An 18,376-nucleotide genomic window follows, 5' to 3' on the forward strand; every position below is an offset into this window, starting at 1 on the left:
TATGTTTGTTTTGTTTTTGAGGAGTTTCTTGATCTCTTTGTAGATTCTGGTTATTAACCCTTTACCTGTTGCATAGTTTGCAAATATTTTTTCCCATTCTGTCGGTTGTCTCTTCACTCTCCTGTTTCTTTTGCAGTACAGAAACTTCTCAATTTGATGCAATCCCAATAGTTGATTTTGGCTTTGACTGCCTGTGCCTCCCGGGTCTTTTCCAGAAACTCTTTGCCTGTGCCAATATCTTGAAGGGTTTCTCCAATGTTCTCTAATAACTTGATGGTGTCAGGTCGTAGATTTAGGTCTTTAATCCATGTTGAGTGGATTTTTGTGTAAGGTGTAAGGTAGGGGTCTTGCTTCATGCTTCTGCACGTGGAAATCCAGTTTTCCCAGCACCATTTATTGAATAGACTGTCCTTGCTCCAGGAATTGGTTTTAGAGCCTTAAACAAATGTAGATTGGCTGTAGATGTGTGGATTGATTTCTGGTGTTTCTAGTCTGTTCCATTGGTCTATCCATCTGTTTCTGTACCAGTACCATGCAGTTTTGATAGCAACTGCCCTGTAGTATGTCCTGAAATCTGGTATTGTGATATCTCCAGCTGTTTTTGTTGTACAAGATTGCTTTAGTTATTTGAGGTCTCCTCTGTCTCCATATGAATTTCAGCATCATTTTTCCAGATCTGAGAGGAATGTCTTTGGTATCTTGATTGGTATTGCATTGAATCTATAAATTGCTATTGGGAGAATGGACATTTTGATGATGTTGATTCTTCCAATCCATGAGCATGGAAGATTTTTCCATTTCTTGGTATCCTCTTTTATTTCTTTCTTTAAGGTTTTGTAATTTTCATCGTAGAGATCTTTAACGTCCTTGGTTAAGTTTATTCCAAGGTATTTGATTGTTTTTGTAGCTATTGTGAATGGGATTGATCTTAGCAGTTCTTTCTCAGCCATGACATTGCTTGTGTATACAAAGGCTGTTGAATTATGTGCATTGATTTTATATCCTGCCACTTTGCCAAACTCCTCTATGAGTTCCAATAGTCTCTTAGTAGAGTTCTTTGGATCCCCTAAATAAATAATCATATCGTCTGCAAAGAGGGATAGTTTGATTTCTTCCTTCTCAATTTGTATTCCTTTAATTTCTTTTTCTTGCCTGATGGCTCTGGCTAAAACTTCCAGAACTTGTTAAATAGCAGTGGTGAGAGTGGGCATCCCTGTCTGGTACCAGATCTCAGTGGAAATGCTTCCAACTTTTCCCCATTCAATAGGATGCTGGCCGTGGGTTTATCATAAATTGCTTTGATTGTATTGAGGAATGTTCCTTCCAAACCCAGTTTGCAGAGTTTTCATCATGAAAGTGTGTTGAATTTTATCGAATGCTTTCTCTGTATCTATTGAGATAATAATATGGTTTTTCTTCTGCAGTCTTTTAATGTGTATCACATTGATTGATTTGCGAATGTTGAACCATCCCTGCATACTCGGGATAAATCCCACTTGTTCTGGATGGATGATTTTTCCGATGTGTTGTTGTATTCTATTAGCCAGAATTTTATTGAGGATTTTTGCATCTATGTTCATCAGGGATATTGGTCTGTAATTTTTTTCAGTGTTGCATCTTTCTCTGGCTTAGGGATTAAGGTAATGCTGGCTTTATAGAAAGAATTTGGGTGGTTTCCATCTTTTTCAATTCTTCTGAATAGTTTGAGAAGAAATGGAATTATTTCTTTAAACGTCTGGTAGAATTCAGCAGTGAATCCATCTGGTCCTGGTCTTTTCTTTGTTGTAGTGCCTTTATTACTGTTTCAATTTCTATCTCAGTTATGGGTCTATATAGGTTTTCTATGTCTTTATGATTCAATTTAGGTAGGTTGCATGTGTCCAGGAATCTATCCGTTTCTGATAGATTTCCCTGTTTGCTGGCACACAACTCTTTGTAGTAGTTTCTGATGATTCTTTTATTTCTGTGTTGTCTGTTGTTATGTTTCCTTTTTCATCTCTGATTTTATTGATTTGGGTCTTTTCTCTTCTTTTTTTAGTTAGTTGGGTCAATGGGGTGTCAATTTTGTTTATTTTTTCAAAAAACCAGCTCTTTGCTGGCTGATTTTTTGTAATTGTTTTTGATTCAATCCTATTGATTTCTTCTCTTATTTTAATTATTTCTCTTCTCCTACTAGATTTGTGTTTGGTTTGCTGCAGTTTTTCTAGGTCCTTGACATGTGCTGAAAGCTCATTTATTTGGTGCCTTCCCGATTTCTTGATATAGGCACTTATTGCTATAAACTTGCTTCTCAATACTGCTTTTGCCGTATCCCATAAGTTTTGATATGTTGTGTTGTTATCCTCATTTGCTTCCAGAAAGTTTTTGATTTCTCTTTTGATTTCTTGTATGGCCCAGTGTTCATTCAGGAGCATGTTGTTCAGTCTCCATGTGTTTTCATACTCTCTAGGGTTTTCTGAGTTGCTAATTTCCAACTTCATTCTGCTGTGGTCTGAGAAGCTGCATGGTATGATTCTAATTCTTTTAAATTTGCTGAGACTTGCTTTATGGCCTAGTATGTCATCAATCCTAGAGAAGGTTCCATGTACTGCTGAGAAGAATGTGAAGTCTTTAGCTGTAGGATTGAAAGTTCTGTAGATATCTGTTAGATCCATTTGGGCAATAGTGTCGATTAAATCTGCTGTTTCCTTGTTGATCTTCTGTCTGGTTGATCTGTCTATTTCTTTTTTTTTTTTTTTTATTCCAAAAGAAAATTTTAATACAAGAGGTTTTAGAAAATTAAACACATTTGTTTAAAAATTCTGTCCTGTAAACCTTAACGCAAAAGGGTGGTTAGGATAATCCTACAGTGCCCACTGCCATCTGCTTGTCTGCCCTCCCTGGGGGTGCCAGGGACTGGCGGGGTGATGACGATGCCCACGGGCAGTGAGTGTAGGAGGGCACAGCTGGGGACTGGCGGGGTGATGACGCCCACGGGCACGGAGTGTGGCAGGGCAGGGCTGGGAGTTCAGAGGCTGCTTGAATTCTCAGCTCCCCCACTGTGCCCACGACAGACTGTCACTATCCCCAAGCCTACGCTGCAGGTATGCCGTCTGCCCTCCTGTGTCCTCCATCCCAGGCCATACAAGGGCGCCCCTGGCGGTCCCACTCTGATAGCCAGAGCGCCTGTACTGGTGAGGGGAAGCCTCCCCCCGGCACTTCACAGAGGCACAGCTGCAGCGGAAGACGTTGATGCACCAGTGGGAGCCGGGCGTGGCCCTCAGCAGCAGGGCTACCTTTTAGTGAACAGATCTGTGGTTTGCCGTCTCCGAAAACTCGGATGGAAGGGAGCCCTTCCTACCCGCTCGTTAGGATTCAGGGGGGAGAGGGGACCTGTGACAGCGTGCTCGCTACCTAGACCAGGCCCAGGACACGGCGATGGCTCACAGCTAAAACAAGGAGTGTGAGATGAACGGGTCAGCTGCATTCCAGTGGCCCGTGGCCTGCCCAAGGCTCCGAGACCCCGGTGCTGAGCCCGGCCCTGGTGATCCAGCAGCTCGGGTTTTCTTGGAGAAACATTACCAAGTTTGGGTGTGACCGAAACATGGAAGGGAATGTCTTGGCACAGAGACTTCAGATGCAACACATGGCATACTACCTGTGCAAAATGAGCACAGAAGCCAGTGTAGACAGCATGGTGTAGACAGCACGGTATAACATGGGCTGTAGGGAAACAGCGCAGAGTCTTCTACAAACGTCCGTGACCGCAGACCTCGCTGGTGCACAGGCACGGGCCTCCAGGCGGGGGTGAAAGGGCCAGAGCTGCGCTGGCCGGAGCAGAACCCTGGGAAGAAGTCCGACGATGAGTGCCTGGGCCTCCGGGCCAGTGTGATGGGCAGGTCCCAAGGGCTGGCAGTGCAGCCCTCGCTTTGTCGTCGGTTAGGTGGGGCTGGGCCAGTGCAGGGAAGCCAGGCCTGGCCTGGAGGAAGCTGTGCAGTGGGCGCCAGAGAGGGGGGCCTGCTGGGACCCCCAAGGCCAGCCTTGTGTCTGGGGCTGCCCCTCAGCCCCGGCGCTCTCCTCACCTGGGCAGCGACGAGGGGACCTCCAGTGCCCAGGGCCGGGCAGCCCGCGCTGCAGCTGTGTCAGCCAGGGATGCACAAGTGGCCTGCGGTTGCCTCTGCTGGTTAAAGGCCCAACACACGGCGTGCGCTGTCCTGAGGAACTTGTGCTAGGAGGCGCCAGGCGCTGTATCTGAACCAGGTTCCCTGGGCAGCCGGGAGGCCCCGGGCGAAGCCAGCGCTCACCTGCACTCAGCCAGCCTCCTGCAGGGCGCTGCCTCCTCTCCCCCAGGCTGGCAGCCTGCACCCACGGCCAGCAGCGTGGGCCTGTGACGAGACGGGGCTGAGCTGGAAGTGGCTGTGCAGGTGGGGTCCATATTTGGAAACTTGATCATCTCTTTCTTTTTTTTTTTATCTTTTATTTAATGAATATAAATTTCCAAAGTACGTCTCATGGGTTACAATGGCTTTCCCCCCCCATACCGTCCCTCCCACCCACCACCCTCCCCTTTCCCACTCCCTCTCCCCTTCCATTCACATCAAGATTCATTTTCGATTATCTTAGTATACAGAAGATCAGCTTAGTATACCTTAAGTAAGGATTTCAACAGTTTGTTCCCACACAGAAACATAAAGTGAAAAATAATAGATGATTTTTTTTTTAAATGATGATGAAATCATGATCTGTCTATTTCTGAGAGTGGAGTATTGAAGTCCCCCAGTGCTATTGTATTGGAGTCTAAGTCTCCCTTTAAGTCCCTTAACATATCTTTTAAATAGACCTGTGCCCTGTAATTAGGTGCATATACATTCATAATAGTTACATTTTCCTGTTGAATTGAACCCTTCATCATTATATAGTTCCCCTCTTTGTCTCTCAACAGTTTTTGTATTAAAGTTTATTTTGTCTGATGTTGATATGGCTACACCTGCTTCTTTTTGGTTTCTTTTGGCATGGAATATTTTTTTCCAACCTTTCACTTTCAGTCTGCATGCCTCTTTGTTAGAGAGATGTGTTTCTTGTAGGCAACAAATAGTTGGGTTTTGTTCCTTAATCCATTCAGCCAGTCTGTACCTTTTAACTGGAGAGTTAAGTCCATTAACGTTTAATGTGACTATTGATACATAGTGACTTTGCCCTGCCATTTTCCCAAAGATATTTTCTAGTACATGCTTTGAGCTTCCTATGCTCTTTTACTGTTTGGTTTTCTTCCTTTACCTTCTTTCATATTGATGGCCGTGTTTCTGTGTTTCTGAGTGTAGCACATCTTTAAGCATCTTTTGCAGGGCTGGACAAGTGGCGACAAATTCTTTCAATTTCTGTTTGCTATGAAAGGTCTTTATTTCACCTTCATTCACAAATGAGAGTTTTGCAGGGTATAATATTCTGGGCTGGCAATTTTTCTCTCTTAGCACCTGTGCTATGTCTTGCCATTCCCTCCTAGCCTGTAGTGTTTCTGATGAGAAGTCTGCTGTGAGTCTGATTGGAGATCCTCTGAGAGTAATCTGACGTTTCTCTCTTGCACATTTTAGGATCTTTTCTTTATGCTTCACTGTGCTGAGTTTAATTACAACGTGTCGTGGTGAGGATTTCTTTTGGTCATGTTTACTAGGGGTTCTATGAGCTTCCTGAACTAGGATGTCCCTGTGCTCTCCAAACCCAGAAAGTTCTCTGCTAGTATCTCACTAAAAAGGCCTTCTAATCCTTTCTCTCTCTCCATGCCTTCAGGATCTCCTAGAACCCAAATGTTGGTTTTTTTTTAATAGTATCCTGTAGATTCCCAACAATATTTTTTAGATTTCTAATTTCCTCTTCTTTTCTTTCGTCTGACTGTATGTTTTCCTTTGCTCTGTCTTCTAAGTCTGATATTCTCTCTTCTGTTTCACTGACTCGGTTTTTTAGACTCTAATGAGTTTGTCATTTGATCTATTGAGTTCTTCATTTCATTTTGATTTCTCTTCACTATCGCACTTTCCTGTTCTACTAGTTTCTGCGTTTCATTTTGATTCTTCCTTAAAATTTCATTTTCACGAGAGAGATTTTCTATCCTGTCCAATAAGGATTTCTGTAGTTCAAGAATTTGCTTTTGAAAACTTCTAAATGTTCTTATCATAAATTTTTTGAAATCCATATCTTGCATTTCTTCTATCTCATCATCTTCATAATCTTGGCTTGGTGTGTTTTGTTTATTTGGAGGCATCATAGTGTCTTAGTTGATCTTGTTCCCTCGATTTTTGTGTTTGTTTCTTGGCATAGTTAATTCTTCTTCCCTCACTGTGAGTTTTTTTATACTATATGTGTTAAGTGGACTGCGCTGTTGGAGGAGCCTTGGAGGCTTGATATGGGTGTTGCCAGAGAGCTCTGGCCTGTGGGTCTCCCACCGGGTTGCCTAGGTTACTGAATTGTAGGGTCTCTTGAGAGTACTCAGGTGGCCTCTAACTCACTGTATCTTTTTTCCCCTGCCTCAGTTCATTAGCTCTACCCTTTTGTTATGTATATCCATAATGGTGCCTGCTCTTTGTCCCTTGCTTGCTTTAGCAAGGTCAGCGGAGAGAGAAACTCGCAAGTACCAGTACCCCCCCCCCCCACTTTTTTTTTCCTTCTCTCAGGTAGTCAGTCTGGTGAACTTTCCCACCTCAAGCCTGCTTCCCTCTTGGCTCTGTCTGCCGTTTCCCTGCCAATGTCTCGGGTTACTGAGCTCACCTCCCCTTCCAGCGCCAATGTGTGGACTCAGAGCCGTGGGTGTCCCTGCTCTCCCCTCTGGTCATCTGTGTCACATCCACTAGATCCAAAAGGGTTTCCGCTGCATTTTTCCCCTGAGCCTTTCCCTGTGATTACTGTAGTTCCTCTTTTATCAACCTATCTTTTCCCGGACTATCAGTGTGTGTCCTCATTATTCTGCCATCTTGGCTCCACGCCACATATACAATTTTAAGAGCATAATGATACTTCCCACCCTACTCTTCCTTCTTCCCTTACTCTTATCCTCTTCTTATCTTATTTTTCTTTTAATATTAAGACATACTTTTAATTTACTTTATAGTCACAGTTTAAACTTCCACTAAATAAAGAATAAAGAAACAAATAGTAAGTAGAAAAACCACTGTTCCTTAAGAGTACAGAAAAGGGCTATAAACAATAATCATTAACTTCAACAGCTCTTTATGTACCAAGTCACTTACACAAGAGCTACAGAAGCCACGTCGCGTGAGAGACCACAGTGCTTTTTCTCATATAATAACAAGCAAAGTTGCATTCAAAAAAGCAAGAAGGAAAGAGCTGCCTATGTCACCTCTCCCCAGCTCTAAGGAGGTTGCCTTGGACAGAGAAGCCTCCTGCTTGAGACAGGAAGAGGGAACTGAAACCAAATGAAAAACCTATCTCAGAAAATTTCAGTCAGACTGAAGCAGTGTAACTGAAGTCTGAGTATTGGGACCCTCCAGAGCCAGGTGACCTCCAACAACCCCCCCCCCCCCATGAAACATCTTCAGAAAACCTAGCAAAACTCCAGCTGCTTCCCAGTAGGACAGCAGAGGGCACTTGAGGCCTTGTCTTGGAGCTCAGTGTCCTGTTGACTACCCTGAGACCCATATCTGATGAAGCCCCAGCCTTAATTCTGACCTCTAATAACAGACTGAGTTTACAGAATTGTCTGATATCAGATGGAGACATGAATATTGGTGGGATGGACATGTTTGGGCATGCATCACCACTGGTCTTGGGTGGACTTGGCGGGAAGCCCCAGGGGTCTAGTGACTAGGCACACAGGTGGGACCCAGCCTATTACTGGTCTTGGCAGATGGGGGGCTGTCTTCATTACCATCCTCCAACACTGGACATAAAGAAAAGCTCATTGTGTTTGAGATAAATATGTTTACCCTGAGTGGACATCACAGAATTTATACATGTACCCCATATCACAATGTACCCCATAAAGATGTATAATTTTATGTCTTTGAATTTAATGTAGATTAAGGATAGCTGACAAATCACATCAGCCAGTGAATTTAAGAGAAGCAGTAACAGTCTGTAATTAGCAAAAAAAGGAAGAAGTCCCTAACTAAGAGGCCATGTACACAGGAGTCAAACACAGGACTCTAATACTGCTCAGGCTTCTATACTACAGGGATAGGTTTAACTAAAGTCAGAAACCAGAACTCAACACAAGTTTCCCACATAGGTGGTAGGAACCCAATCACCTGAGCTGTCACTACTGCCTCCAGGAATGCCCACTAGCAGGGAAATATAATCAAAAGCAGATTTGAGGGGCCGATGCTGTGGTATAGTGGGTAAAGCTGCTGCCTTCAGTACCAGCATTGCATATGGGCTCCGGTTCAAGTCCTGGCTGCTCCACTTCCAATCCAGCTCTCCGCTATGGACTGGGAAAGCAGTGGAAGATGGCCCAAGTGCTTGGATCCCTGTACCAGAATTGGGGAGCTGGATGGAGCTCCTGACTTAGGATCTGTGCAGTTCCAGCCTTTGTGGCCATTTCGGGAGTGAACCAGCAGATATAAGACCTTTCTCTGTCTGCTGCTCTATAATTTTGCCTTTCAAATAAATCAATCAATCTTTTCTTTAAGAAAAAGCAGATCTGAGACTTGAAACCAGATACTAGGATGGGAAGAGGGCATCCATATTTCCACTGCCAAGGCAAAGGCTCCAATTCTGGAGTGAATTCTGCACTGGAAAGAATTTAAATCAAAATACATTCCACAAATACTAGCTGAGTAATTCCTAGATATCCTGCAGTCTCACTTTGATCTTAAAAAATTGTTGAAAATTGAACAGTTGCTGAGTCAATAATTCTCCCATGAATAAGTGAAAAGTTCAGAGAAGTTTTCCCTTTTGTACTCTTTTGAACTTTGGGGAATAGAATTCAAAAACTTTTCTCTAAATAAACGCTATCATTAGATTTCTCATCACACACATAGGCCAGCATATTTCTCAAAGAATATCAAGTATTTTTTATGACTGGGATGGTAATTTATTACTGAAGTTTTAAAAAAAATACATGTCCCAGATATACTTTTTTCTTTGCTTTATTATTTTTGGCATCTGATACTTTAATTTTTTTCATATTATCATGATATTTGTTGTGATTGATTTCTTCTGATAGAAATGCTGATGGCATTCTTCAGGGGTTCCTTACGTTAGATGAACAGACAGTGGTGTATCAGATCTTAAGTATGTCCTGTGGTTAGTGGGGGAACTTCCTTGATTCGTTAGGTCAAGGCCGTATGCCCACATGGTGTCTCCGGAGCATCACCTCTCCCGATTGAGGGAAGATGACTTGGTTCCGAATTCTGGGATGATCAGTCCCTTATGTGAATTTGCTGGGCAAACTGAAAGTAAAAAGAGGAGCCAAGAAACAGCATATGCTTCTGGGTGGTATGTGCCTAACCTCGGGTCACTTAGACCCAGGACAAGGACAAGGACAAGGAAAGGGGTTCACCGTCACAGAACTGAACAGCACACAAAACACCGAGGGGCCTACTTGCCAAAATCAAGGGGGGACCTCATCGAGTCTGACACGCTATCTCTCTCTCTCAGTCACGTTGGTGCGCCAGATGTTGAGGTTGATCTCTTCTGAGAGGATTTGTCCTGAGAGGAGGAGCGTGGTGGGGGCAAGAGGCACGTAGTCACCACACAGACCCCAGGAGTGGGGTGAAAGTGGGCCAGAGGTGAGCAGCCTGCAGACTCATTTATTTCAGTTGTTACAGCTGCTTATATAGCCAAGGCAGCCAATCCAGTCAAGGGGCAGTCTATGCCCTAACCAATCACAGCCTGTTGCCAGGCAGTTTCCAAAGCCATCTAATCACAACCTGTTATCAGTCAGGCTCTGTTGTCATGTCGTTTCCAAAGCCATCCAATCACGGCCTGTTGCCAGGCAGTTTCTGTTGTCAGCAGCCATCTTGGCATGACCTTCTCACCTCAGTGGCCATCTTGGCATGACCTTTTTACCTTCTCATTCCAAGACAGATATTAATACAAAGATAACAGATTAAATGTAGTTCATATATATAATTCTGAGAATGTATTATTTCCTGCCTTCTTCTTTCCCATCCTCCTTCCCTCCATCTTCTATTTTTTTGTTACTGGTTCTCAAAAAAGATCAGATTCTTTTTTTTTTTTTTTGACAGGCAGAGTGGACAGTGAGAGAGGGAGACAGAGACAAAGGTCTTCCTTTGCCATTGGTTCACCCTCCAATGGCCGCCGCGGCCATAGCGCTGTGGCCGGTGCACTGCGCTGATCCGATGGCAGGAGCCAGGTGCTCATCCTGGTCTCCCATGGGGTGCAGGGCCCAAGGACTTGGACCAACCTCCACTGCACTCCCTGGCCACAGCAGAGAGCTGGCCTGGAAGAGGGGCAACCAGGACAGAATCTGGTGCCCCGACCAGGACTAGAACCTGGTGTGCCGGCGCCGCAAGGCAGAGGATTAGCCTAGTGAACTGTGGCATCGGTGGAAAAGGTGAGATTCTAAAACAATTATATGTTATTTTTCTTCCTCCTCTCCTTCCTCCTCCTCTCTTATCCTCTCCTCCTCCTCCTCCTTCTTCCTCTTCTTCTTCTTCTTCATCTCTCCCCCCTGCCTTTCTGTGTCTCTCTCCTTCTCTTCTGAGTAAGAAGATAAACTTGGGTTTTAGCTTCAGACATAGCCTCTTGTCCTTTCTTTTTGGTTACTGTAGGAATCCATAATGAATATGGGCTGTTACAGTGCAAAATCCAATTTGTAGCTTCCTTGCTACAAACTACTAATGGTAGTTGTATCAGTCATGGGTAAATACCTAAGTGGATGTTCATTATAGGAGTTTGCTTAGATGATTATGGAGGTCTAGAAGGCCCGAAATATGGCATCATCAAGAGAAGCAACCAGAAAATCCAGTCTTTTTTCAAACTACTGAGAACAAGCATGGCCTAAAGTGAGAGACAAACACCTGACAAGGGAAAAGGGGGTCTTCTGGTGCAAATCCTGGAGTCCAAATGCCTCATTTGGACTCATTTCACAATTTGCAATGTCCAAAGGCAGAGGGAGAAGGATTTCCCAGCTCAGGAACTCAATGAATTTTTGAGAACCTTCCATACTCTTAGCTCTACCAATTACATTCTCATTAACAAGCATGCAATGGTTCCCTTTCCTGTACATACTCACCAGCACTCATCTTTTACTTTCTGGTAACAGTAATCCCAACAGCTGTCAGATGATTTATCATTATGGTTTTAATTTGCATTGTTTTGATGATTAGGGACAATGTGGATCTTTTCATGAAATGGTTAGTCATGTGCATCTACTTTGAAAAATGTTCAGGTTTTTTACCCATCTTCTATATTTAAATTTAAAATTTTATTCAATCAAAAGGCAGAAGGACACAGAAACAAGCTGTTTCCAACCACTAAGCAGTTCACTGCCCCAATTCTTATAACAGCTGGTGCTGGAACAAGCCAGGTATGGGAACTGAGAACTCAACCTGGGCCCCCATGTGGATGGCAGGGACCCAACAACTTCAGACACTTCCTCCTGGCTTCCAAAATGCGCATTAGCAGGAAGCTGGAATGAGGAGCAGAGCCAGAACCTGAACTTTCTAGCATCATATCAGCCATGGTGATCACTGCCATCCAGTATCAGAGACCTCATTCCCTTTTTAGTTAGCCCAGGTAATATTTTTTTTAAAGATTTTATTCATTTTTTTGAGAGGTAAAGCCATAGAAATAGAGAGGGAGAGACAGAGAGAGAAAGGTCTTCCATTCACTGGTTCACTCCCCAGATGGCCGCAATGGTGAGAACTGGGCCAATCTGAAGCCAGGAGACAGGAGCCAGGAGCCAGGAGCCAGAAGCTTCTTCCAGATCTCTCACATGGGTGCAGGCCCCAAAGCACTTGTGCCATTTTCTACAGCTTTCCCAGGCCATAGGCAGAGAGCTGGATCAGAAGAGGAGCAGCCAGAACAAGAACCAGTGCCTATATGGGATGCTGGTGCCACAGGTGGAGGCCTAGCCTACCATGCCACAGTGCTGGCCCCCCAGGTAAGATTTGACAGCACTACTTATTAGAAACATTTTGCTTAGAGTGAGCCAACTCCATTAACGTAGATGCATTGGTCTTTATTAAGGACTCTGAAATTTAATTTGCTATTATTATTAATATTTTTTCAAATGGGAATAGGAAGACTAAGAGGGCTGGAGACTTGCCCAGAGTCACGCTGCTCACGGGTTGTAGAACTGGGATTTAATTGTGATCATATTACACCATTGTGGTACTCTAATGTTCACTCTCTTATACCTTGGAGAAAATTTTAACAAAAGTAAATGAAACTACCAAAACAGTAGTCTGCATGTTTATTCCACTGTTTACACATCTGTATCTCATTCTAAGAATAAATGGGCCACAGATTTTATACAAAAGGTGGAGAAACAGATAGGGTTCTCCATTTTTTGTCACTATAGCAATGAAACCTCCCAGATAAACTATAGAACCAATCAATGAACTTTAGTGGGAAGGGTTCAGGAACCTGTAGCTTCCCATTTCCCAGTCGACCCTAGATAAGTGTACTTCCACTGCTGTTTTAGTAAGTCATTGTCAAAAATAATGTAATGAAACATTATATAGCATGGAAGTGAGATGGGATCCAGAACAACAGGCATATGCTTTGGTAGTGGGGGAACTTTGTTAAACAGACTCACAGCACAGAAGGGTGACAAGATGCTAACCTGAATGGGAGATGACATGATGAGTCCACATATTATTGCATGAATATACAATCTAAGATCACTAATGGCAGGGCAAGTACAAAGATGTGCCCTGTTAATATCATCATATTTGTTTTAAATTGGGCAGTTATTTCTAAACTCCTTAATAATAAGAAATGAAACTTCCAGTAACAGACTGTTTCACTCAACTTTGTAAGGAATCTCATAGCTTACAAAGAATTTTAAACCCATCATGTTACACAGATGCCTTACTATTAACTTTGTCTTATGAAAAATTGTTCCTATTTTAGGGTTGAAGGACACTGGCCTTAAAGATTGTACATTAGTCAGGGGCATAAGGTTGACCTGTGGCTAGAAACCGTATTTGCTGAGTCATACCGGGTTCTAATTTGAACAAAACATTCAGTTCAACAAAGGTCAGGTTTATTGAGTGTGTGCTGATTTCATGTTCCTTGAATCACCCTAAATCAGTGATATCTTAAACAAATATTAACTTAATAACTTCAGCACCAGTTTAGTAAAATGAGGATCAGAATAGTTTGATATTATATCCTTTAGAATTTGCACAATCTCAGGTCTCGATGAACTCTGTCAAGTCACCAGCTTTGTATCCTGAAACTACACAAAATTTTTATATTTAGTTCTCAGTCTTTTTGCAGGAGTCTCCCTTTATTTGTTTGTTTTTGTTTTATTTTATATAAAATCACATTGCCTGGGAATAGTAGCAATTTGACTTTGCTGCTTATTTGATGCTGTCTGTTTCTTTCTCACTGGTAGTTGCTCTAGCTTTATCTTGCAGGACTACGTGAGCAAAAAAAAGAAGTGTAACTGAGTATCTATCTTATTCCAGATGAGATCTTGCTTAGGAAAGCAGATTGCCACCTCCCAGTTCTATAACTGTCCTATAAAAAGGATTTCCCACCACTGCCCAATTTTTAGATACACAAGAGGGCCTCAGGGTGAAGCCCTCCACAGGCACAAAGTCATAAACAGTGACATAACCGTCATAAAATGCTGGAGCTATCTGTTCTTTATTTTAATAACTATTTCCAATAAATAACAATATACATAGAGAATGTCTCCATGAATTCTCCTCATGTCCTCAAAGTAAGAATTTTTGTGTAACTACACAGGTAAGAAAAGAATGTTTCATTATCTTTGTGCCCCACTGTAGCTTTTCTGACCAATTAACCCTTCCCCATGCATAATGAATCAGTGTCATGCCCTAGGTAGTTTTGCCTGTTTGTGAACTTCATGTAAGTTAAATCAAACATTTATATAAATTTAAACCTAAATTTTTAAAAAAGGTCTGAGTTACGGAAAGAGAGGGAGATGAAGAGAGAGAGAGAGATCTTCCATCCACTGATTCACTCCTCAAATGGCTGCAACAGCGGGAGCTGGGCTGTTCTGAATCTTCTAACCAGGAGTTCCCTCTGGGTCTCCCAGGCGGGTACAGGGACCCAAGCAGGTAAACCATACTCTGCTACTTTCTGTGGCCCGTTAGCAGTGAGCTAGAACAGAAGTCTAGCAACCAGGACTTGAACTGGTGCCCATATGGAGTGCCAGGGCCATGAGTGGCTGCTTTACCTACTATGCCACAGTGCCAGCCTCTACACTTAATTTTAACCAAAATATTATGAGTTGCATTCAGATTATTACAAATAGCAATAGATAACATGATTTCTGTATAAGGTCTAATAACTATCGCATAATTTAATTTTCCTCATTGTATTTTTATGAAAATTGGCATCTTTTCCACTGGAGGCTGTTATGAATAGTGTTTCTAGTCATATCACTGTACATAACCTCTGCTATCCTCATATACATTGCTTCAATAAATACCTAAAAACATAATTTTTGAATGTGCATAAGTACAGTTTTATAAATACTGACAAAAATTTGTCAATGGACATGTCAATTTACACTTTTACCATAAGAATGTCATTTAATTTACTTCCTGGCCAACACATGCTGTCACCATTCATTAATTGTAAAGCTTCAGGTGGGTATGATTTTCAGGAGTCACTGAAAGTCATTTATTATTCTTTTGTAAATGGATGTATATAGTTGGATATTAGCCCATTATAGACTAGGGGCATGACAGAGCATTGAGGAGAAGGTGGATGAAAGATGATAAATATAAGATTGACAGCTGATATATAAATTAAACAAATATGAGTATTTTTAAAAAGTTTGAGAGAGAGAGAGAGAGAGAAAGAGAGAGAGAGATCCAAATCACTGGTTTGATCTTCAAATGCATAAAATGGCAGATTGAGCGAGGAACAGGGACAAAACCTGGGGATATAATCCATACTAACTATAAAAGGGGCAATGGCTCAGTTGCTTGAATCTTCACCACATCTTCCAAGCATCTGCATTAGGAAAAACTGGAGTCAGGAGCCAGAAAAGGGAATCAATCCCATGCACTGAAATATGGGAAGGAGGCATCTCAAATGGTAGGTTTAGCACCAGCTCACATAATTACATTTCACAAACAGTAGCAAAACACTATATTTACACATGCCAAAGTGTTTCAAGAACAGGAAACTAGAGAGTTAGATGGGATGAGAAATGATTCTATTAGGGTTCACATGAAGGTTTCTTAAATTCACAGGATAATTTTTATTTCAATTTTACATTTTAATTCACTGGTTTTAAATGTTAATTTATTTTGACAGGACTAGAAAGAGAGACAGACCGAGCTTTCCCATTTACTGCTTTACTCCCCATGTGCCTGAAACAACTAGGGCTCAGAGAAGGCTGAAACAGGAGCCAGGAACTCATTTGGCTTCTCTTGTGTGGGTGTCAGGGACTGAAACCACTGGGCTTTTACCTACGCCCTCATAGGGCACAAATCAGTCAGAATCTGGGATCAGGAGCACATCATAGACTCAAACCCAGGTACATCAATATCGGATGTGGGTGTCCACGAGACATCTTAACCATTGTGCTAAAAACTTCTTCATTCTTAATTTTAATAAAATAGAGTTGGCATTTATAATGTGTTTCCATTAGGTACATACCACTGATGAAATGCACTATGAATTCTGGGTTGTTTTACAGAAATAATTTTATTGGTGATGAAACAATGAGGTTCCTTCTATTAGAGAAATTAAAAATGGAGCTTGAAGGACAGAAAACATGAGAAGACACAAGGCTCAGAGATCGGATTCTTGTTAGCAAGGACTGGGAAGGCAACAGGCGACACAAATGCCTGAAACCATCTGTGTTGCCCAGAGAGATTCCAGTGCTTTTTTCAGACTGGAACAAAACACAGCTGATAGGAGGGTGGAACAGAGAAAAACCCATTATCCACTGGGGTGGGATCAATATCCTTTGGGTCAATCAGAGGCTTCAGGGTAAAATGCTGCAAGATGGTGGTCAGGAGTAAGAACAGCTCCATGCGGGCCAGGCCTTCTCCAACACAAGCTCTTTTTCCTAAAAATGACACACACATTAATTATGCATAGAGTGGCATAAATAAATAACTCTGGAGTGACTAAAAGTTAAGAATCAGCAAATGAACCTGATGGCTCTTTCAATTTACACCAAACCTACTTTCTTTCATTTCCTCAGCACATGTTAATGTATGTATGTTCTGGAAAAAGGTATTTCTGTGCATTCACATTAGAACTCTGTGCTGAGGCTTGCCAATGATGTTTTCTACACAGACACTCACATACAATCATAAGTGTGCACACACACGTCACATATTCTAATTGGCATTATGCCAACACTGTGCTTTCCACTTACTTTAAATCCAGGATTCAACAACAGACTTACTTTCCCTCAATGATGTTCCAAAGATAATCCCAGAACTTTCACATACTTGAATAAACTATTTTCAAAAGCATCCCATTGCCATGTGTATCAGGTATAAAATTATTTAAAAAGATCACACACAGATTTCCTTTTTTCCCCTAATACTCTATTTCATTTTTATCTGGCTATCTTTTACAGTTTAGATAACACATGTATTTTAGTTCTCAATTTTGTCTTTCATTGATATATTATTGGTTTTCATTCATTGCATTCATTTTTAATTTTTGAATGGTGAACATAAAACTGCGTTAATTTCCTCCAATTCTTATAACAAAGGTCATCTTTAACTCCTCTCTTTTAGTTCTCAATACCAAGCAGTTTCCCACTACTCACTTCTCCTCCAAAAAGTCTGGCTAATTTATGTTTCTCTCAGACTTCCTTTTTTCCTCTGATAGGAAAACTGTTCTCTCTGCTGTGCCTGTTGAGTCGCCAAATTAATCTGGATTCAGCTCCAAGACATGGATTCCATTAGAACCTCTTTGAATCATCCACGATATATAATTCACTGTGTTGTTAATTTTCTTTTTTTTTGACTGGCAGAATGGACAGTGAGAGAGAGAGACAGAGAGAAAGGTCTTCCTTTTGCCGTTGGTTCATCCTCCAATGGCCGCAATGGCTGGCGCGCTGCAGCCAGCGCACCTGCTGATCCGAAGGCAGGAGCCAGGTGCTTCTCCTGGTCTCTCATGGGGTGCAGGGCCCAAGCACTTGGGTCATCCTCCGCTGCACTCCCAGGCCACAGCAGTGAGCTGGCCTGGAAGAGGGGCAACCAGGACAGAATCCGGTGCCCCGACCGGGAGCAGAACCCCGTGTGCCGGCGCCGCTAGGCGGAGGATTAGCCTAGTGAGCCGCGTCGCTGGCTTGTGTTGTCAATTTTCAACAGATTCATTAATGTCTATAATATGATGCACTTTGCATGCTATTAAAGTAACTAATCTGGCTCCAACACATGAATACAAGTTCTTAAGTAAAGCTTCAGATCTTGTGATGATAGCAAGGTATCAGGAGAAAAGCAGGTCTGGCTGCAGTTACTGGAAATCAGATAAGTCATGGAACAGCAATGGCTTGTTTGAGATCATACATGAGCATAGTACAATCCTGGGACCACAATATGAGGGAGCTCAATAGCAATTTGTATTTGCCCAGTCAAGAGAAATGTCTTAATTCTGTTCCTGTTTCAGTAACTTATTTAGGAAACGTTCTTCACCCTTTATTATGCCTACTACTTCTCCTTTAGATTGTACTGAAAATTCTCCATTCAGTCTCTCTCCAGAGTCTCCCCTGTTTGTCGGTTTAGCTTTTCTGTTCACAGTAGACACACTTCTCTAGATCGTCTTATGAGGATAGATCTTCCCTTTGGGACTATGAATAAATTAGGAAACTCAAATCCTGATATGGTCATAGTATTTACCCCATAAATCCCATTTTGCCATCTCACAGTTTAGCAGTGTCTGTATTCCTGCCCTTAGGAGGCTTACACCTCTCTTGGCTAATGGTTCATCTGGTTCCTGGACAACCCTCCTTTGCTTGTCCCTAGAGAACCAGGATGGGAACATCTTCCTTACGGAGTTGGTCCTCACTGCCTTTCCACATTTGCTTACTTCAGTTCTGCTCACATCTGTGGAAACAATGAATTCAATAAACTGCCTAGATTTAACTGTGCCTTCTGTTTCTTCCCAGATCTCCTACAAATTTAGAGAAGAGGTTCAAAACTTATTTCCTGGAAGACAATTCTTCTACTCCACAAATATCTCTTCTACCTATTGCAACATTAGTCATAGTCTGGAACTGGGTTATCTGAGCCCCCATAGCAGT

At 42.3% G+C, this 18,376-nt stretch overlaps 1 protein-coding gene across 2 annotated transcripts in view; it reads right to left on the reverse strand.

The window, feature by feature from the left end:
* Positions 1 to 15,794: 15,794 nt before the first annotated feature.
* The window catches only part of LOC138843065 (cytochrome P450 2C30-like), a 28,328-nt gene continuing 25,746 nt past the window's right edge, over positions 15,795 to 18,376 (reverse strand). For both annotated transcript variants that reach the window (XM_070057552.1, XM_070057550.1), the window contains one exon: positions 15,795 to 16,180. In XM_070057552.1, the coding sequence (XP_069913653.1) occupies positions 15,999 to 16,180 (182 nt within the window). In that variant the 3' untranslated portion in view covers positions 15,795 to 15,998. The remainder of the gene's footprint in view (positions 16,181 to 18,376) is intronic.

This window comes from Oryctolagus cuniculus, chromosome 15 (genome assembly GCF_964237555.1).
Source record: "Oryctolagus cuniculus chromosome 15, mOryCun1.1, whole genome shotgun sequence".
Lineage (NCBI taxonomy): Eukaryota > Metazoa > Chordata > Mammalia > Lagomorpha > Leporidae > Oryctolagus > Oryctolagus cuniculus.